Source organism: Coregonus lavaretus (genome assembly GCF_964263955.1).
Source record: "Coregonus lavaretus genome assembly, chromosome: 33".
Taxonomy (NCBI): Eukaryota; Metazoa; Chordata; class Actinopteri; order Salmoniformes; family Salmonidae; genus Coregonus; species Coregonus lavaretus.
The window spans coordinates 26,030,807-26,035,806 of NC_140020.1; the positions used below are offsets into that span (position 1 = coordinate 26,030,807).

The 5,000-nt window shown below is 47.0% G+C and overlaps 1 protein-coding gene across 1 annotated transcript in view; it reads left to right on the forward strand.

The window, feature by feature from the left end:
• Nucleotides 1-1,762: 1,762 nt before the first annotated feature.
• The window catches only part of fam167ab (family with sequence similarity 167 member Ab), a gene marked incomplete at both ends in the record, with an annotated part of 5,001 nt that continues 1,763 nt past the window's right edge, over nt 1,763-5,000 (forward strand). Inside the window, 2 exons of the mRNA XM_084150936.1 lie at nt 1,763-1,849; nt 2,222-2,662. Coding sequence (XP_084007062.1) covers nt 1,763-1,849; nt 2,222-2,662 — 528 coding nt within the window. The remainder of the gene's footprint in view (nt 1,850-2,221; nt 2,663-5,000) is intronic.

Genomic DNA, 5,000 nt, shown 5'->3' on the forward strand with positions numbered 1-5,000 from the left:
GAACCCTGTTACCTTTATAGGGCACATTCCAAATGGAACCCTGTCACCTTTATAGGGCACATTCCAAATGGAACCCTGTTACCTTTATAGGGCACATTCCAAATGGAACCCTGTCACCTTTATAGGGCACATTCCAAATGGAACCCTGTCACCTTTATAGGGCACATTCCAAATGGAACCCTGTCACCTTTATAGGGCACATTCCAAATGGAACCCTGTTACCTTTATAGGGCACATTCCAAATGGAACCCTGTTACCTTTATAGGGCACATTCCAAATGGAACCCTGTCACCTTTATAGGGCACATTCCAAATGGAACCCTGTCACCTTTATAGGGCACATTCCAAATGGAACCCTGTTACCTTTATAGGGCACATTCCAAATGGAACCCTGTTACCTTTATAGGGCACATTCCAAATGGAACCCTGTCACCTTTATAGGGCACATTCCAAATGGAACCCTGTTACCTTTATAGGGCACATTCCAAATGGAACCCTGTCACCTTTATAGGGCACATTCCAAATGGAACCCTGTTACCTTTATAGGGCACATTCCAAATGGAACCCTGTCACCTTTATAGGGCACATTCCAAATGGAACCCTGTCACCTTTATAGGGCACATTCCAAATGGAACCCTGTTACCTTTATAGGGCACATTCCAAATGGAACCCTGTTACCTTTATAGGGCACATTCCAAATGGAACCCTGTCACCTTTATAGGGCACATTCCAAATGGAACCCTGTCACCTTTATAGGGCACATTCCAAATGGAACCCTGTTACCTTTATAGGGCACATTCCAAATGGAACCCTGTTACCTTTATAGGGCACATTCCAAATGGAACCCTGTTACCTTTATAGGGCACATTCCAAATGGAACCCTGTTACCTTTATAGGGCACATTCCAAATGGAACCCTGTCACCTTTATAGGGCACATTCCAAATGGAACCCTGTCACCTTTATAGGGCACATTCCAAATGGAACCCTGTTACCTTTATAGGGCACATTCCAAATGGAACCCTGTCACCTTTATAGGGCACTACTTATGACTGGGGCCATAAGGAATAATAGGATACCATCTGGGACACAGAACCTGTATAAAACTCCCTCGTCAACAGACAGTGGGAACTAAGGCAGAGCTGAAGCATTTCAGTCAAATCATTTCTGATTTGGTCCAGAGAAGCTTCAATCTGCTTTATCCGGCAAGTGTGAAAAGGGTTTTATATGACATCATTGTTTTCTCTGTTCTGTCTTTGACTCGTAGACACAAGAGGACGTCTCACCCTCATCCCAGACTGGAAAAACCAAGGATACACAGAGGAAGCTTTGAAGAGGGAGCGCTCAATGAAGGAGGCTTTAAATCTTAATCTGGATCACCTCTGTCTTTGTGTTGTCCTCATGAAGAAACCATCAGAGGCAGTCAGAATGATGATGCAAGATCTAGAACTTCCTTCTCACAATCACACCCACAGAGAGTGATCTATTACATTTAATTACATTGAATTTAACCACAACACAAAGGGCCATAACCACCATTTTACAGCATAGAGCTACAACAATCTTGAACACGGATAGAACAAAGAATAGTTATATTATCCATGCTCACGAGATCTACAACCACCCTCTCACAAACACAAGTCAGAGCGACGGGCCCCCCCCCCCCAAGGTGAAGAATACATCATACTCTGACCACTACTCTTGAGTACTGCCACCACTAGTTTGATTCTGGTAGCCAGGCGTGGTTCTTATTACCGGGGTTGTCATGGAAGCAGGCTCCACCCCCCAGATCAAGGTGTATAGTGTCTGGGACCAGGTGGAGGAGACAGACCAGGTGGAGGAGACAGACCAGGTGGAGGAGACAGACCAGGTGAGAAACAGTCTGTCCCTAATGACCACACCCGGTATACAGCCAAAAGAGAATGGGCCTCCCATCTGAGCCTGGTACCTCTCTGGGTTTCTTCCTTCTAGGGAGCCACACTGATCTTGCGAGCTTCATACACGTAGCACATATTTACGTCAGCTCGTGACATTAGAGTGTGGCTCGCGAGACTAGCTTTCCACCGTGCTTTCGCTTCTGCTTTGGTTTGCTCTTTGGGGTCTAGACCGGGTTACTGTAAAGCACAAAGACTGAATTAAAACGGGCTTAATAAAACACATTTGTTTGTTTGTTTGTTTGATTGATTGATTGATTGATTGATTGATTGACCAGGTGGAGGAGGAGAAGAAGGTGGGTTCGGCTTCAGACGACCATCTGATGACTCTGAAGGCCCTGACGCAGAAGCTGAGGCTGGAGACACGGAGGCCGTCCTACCTGGGGTGGAAGGCCCGTTTAGACACCCCCCATAGCACCAAAGGCCTTGTCATACCACAGCAGAGCATCAGGGACTTAGTGGGGCCAGAAGAGCAACGGGTAGTGGGCCAAAGTGAGGCCAGGTTAGACAGCCAGAGCACCCAACGCCTGGCTGTCCCACAGCTACAGCAGCAGGACGAGGAGGAGGAGGAGGAGGAAGAGGAGGAGGAGGAGGAGGCCAAACAACAGCCAGGGGAGCCCAGAGAGAGCCTCCTGACCTCAGGTTTGATCTGGCAGCACAGTCTGCCCTCGGGAGTGCTGAAGAGATTTGAGAACATCGATGAGGCTCTGGGGTGGCTCAGGAAAGAACTGGTGAGAGCAACAGAGGTATTGGTGACTGTTTCCTGGTTTAGTACTGTATCTCCAATACAACTGAATTGAAGTGAGAGGAGCTTCCTGTCAATGCTAGGGAGAGGGGCTTCTTGTCAATGCTAGGGAGAGGGGCTTCTTGTCAATGCTAGGGAGAGGGGCTTCCTGTCAATGCTAGGGAAAGGGGCTTCCTGTCAATGCTAGGGAAAGGGGCTTCCTGTCAATGTTAGGAAATGAGAGTTGAAAAATCCAGTCACTTTCCCAAAATTCCAAGGTTTTCCAGAAATCCTGAATGTAGAGTCGGGAGGTAATAAGCAGCACAAATTCCGGAATGTTCCAACCAGGACTTCTGGAAAACATGGGAATTGGGGGAAATTTACTGGAATTTTGTGACCCTACTAGAGTTTGTTGACTCATCAACATACTGCAGCATCATCTACTACACCCTCTGTTAAGACCAGACTTCACCCTCTGTTAAGACCAGACTACACCCTCTGTTAAGACCAGACTACACCCTCTGTTAAGACCAGACTACACCCTCTGTTAAGACCAGACTTCACCCTCTGTTAAGACCAGACTTCACCCTCTGTTAAGACCAGACTACACCCTCTGTTAAGACCAGACTACACCCTCTGTTAAGACCAGACTACACCCTCTGTTAAGACCAGACTACACCCTCTGTTAAGACCAGACTACACCCTCTGTTAAGACCAGACTACACCCTCTGTTAAGACCAGACTACACCCTCTGTTAAGACCAGACTTCACCCTCTGTTAAGACCAGACTACACCCTCTGTTAAGACCAGACTACACCCTCTGTTAAGACCAGACTACACCCTCTGTTAAGACCAGACTACACCCTCTGTTAAGACCAGACTACACCCTCTGTTAAGACCAGACTACACCCTCTGTTAAGACCAGACTACACCCTCTGTTAGGACCAGACTACACCCTCTGTTAAGACCAGACTACACCCTCTGTTAAGACCAGACTACACCCTCTGTTATTAAGACCAGACTACACCCTCTGTTAAGACCAGACTACACCCTCTGTTAAGACCAGACTACACCCTCTGTTATTAAGACCAGACTACACCCTCTGTTATTAAGACCAGACTACACCCTCTGTTATTAAGACCAGACTTCACCCTCTGTTATTAAGACCAGACTTCACCCTCTGTTAAGACCAGACTATACCCTCTGTTGTTAAGACCAGACTTCACCCTCTGTTATTAAGACCAGACTACAAATCAAATCAAATCAAATTTTATTGGCCACATGCGCCGAATACAACAGGTGCAGACATTACAGTGAAATGCTTACTTACAGCCCTTAACCAACAGTGCATTTATTTTTTAATAAAAAAGTAAAATAAAACAACAACAAAAAAGTGTTGAGAAAAAAGAGCAGAAGTAAAATAAAATAACAGTAGGGAGGCTATATATACAGGGGGGGTACCGGAGCAGAGTCAATGTGCGGGGGCACCGGCTAGTTGAGGTAGTTGAAGTAATATGTACATGTGGGTAGAGTTAAAGTGACTATGCATAAATAATTAACAGAGTAGCAGCAGCGTAAAAAGATGGGGGGGGGGGGGGGGGGCAGTGCAAATAGTCCGGGTAGCCATGATTAGCTGTTTAGGAGTCTTATGGCTTGGGGGTAGAAGCTGTTGAGAAGTCTTTTGGACCTAGACTTGGCACTCCGGTACCGCTTGCCGTGCGGTAGCAGAGAGAACAGTCTATGACTAGGGTGGCTGGAGTCTTTGACAATTTTGAGGGCCTTCCTCTGACACCGCCTGGTATAGAGGTCCTGGATGGCAGGAAGCTTGGCCCCAGTGATGTACTGGGCCGTACGCACTACCCTCTGTAGTGCCTTACGGTCGAAGGCCAAGCAGTTGCCATACCAGGCGGTGATGCAACCGGTCAGGATGCTCTCGATGGTGCAGCTGTATACTTTTTTGAGACCAGACTACACCCTCTGTTAAGACCAGACTACACCCTCTGTTGTTAAGACCAGACTACACCCTCTGTTAAGACCAGACTACACCCTCTGTTATTAAGACCAGACTACACCCTCTGTTATTAAGACCAGACTACACCCTCTGTTAAGACCAGACTACACCCTCTGTTGTTAAGACCAGACTACACCCTCTGTTGTTAAGACCAGACTACACCCTCTGTTAAGACCAGACTACACCCTCTGTTATTAAGACCAGACTACACCCTCTGTTAAGACCAGACTACACCCTCTGTTAAGACCAGACTACACCCTCTGTTAAGACCAGACTACACCCTCTGTTAAGACCAGACTACACCCTCTGTTAAGACCAGACTACACCCTCTGTT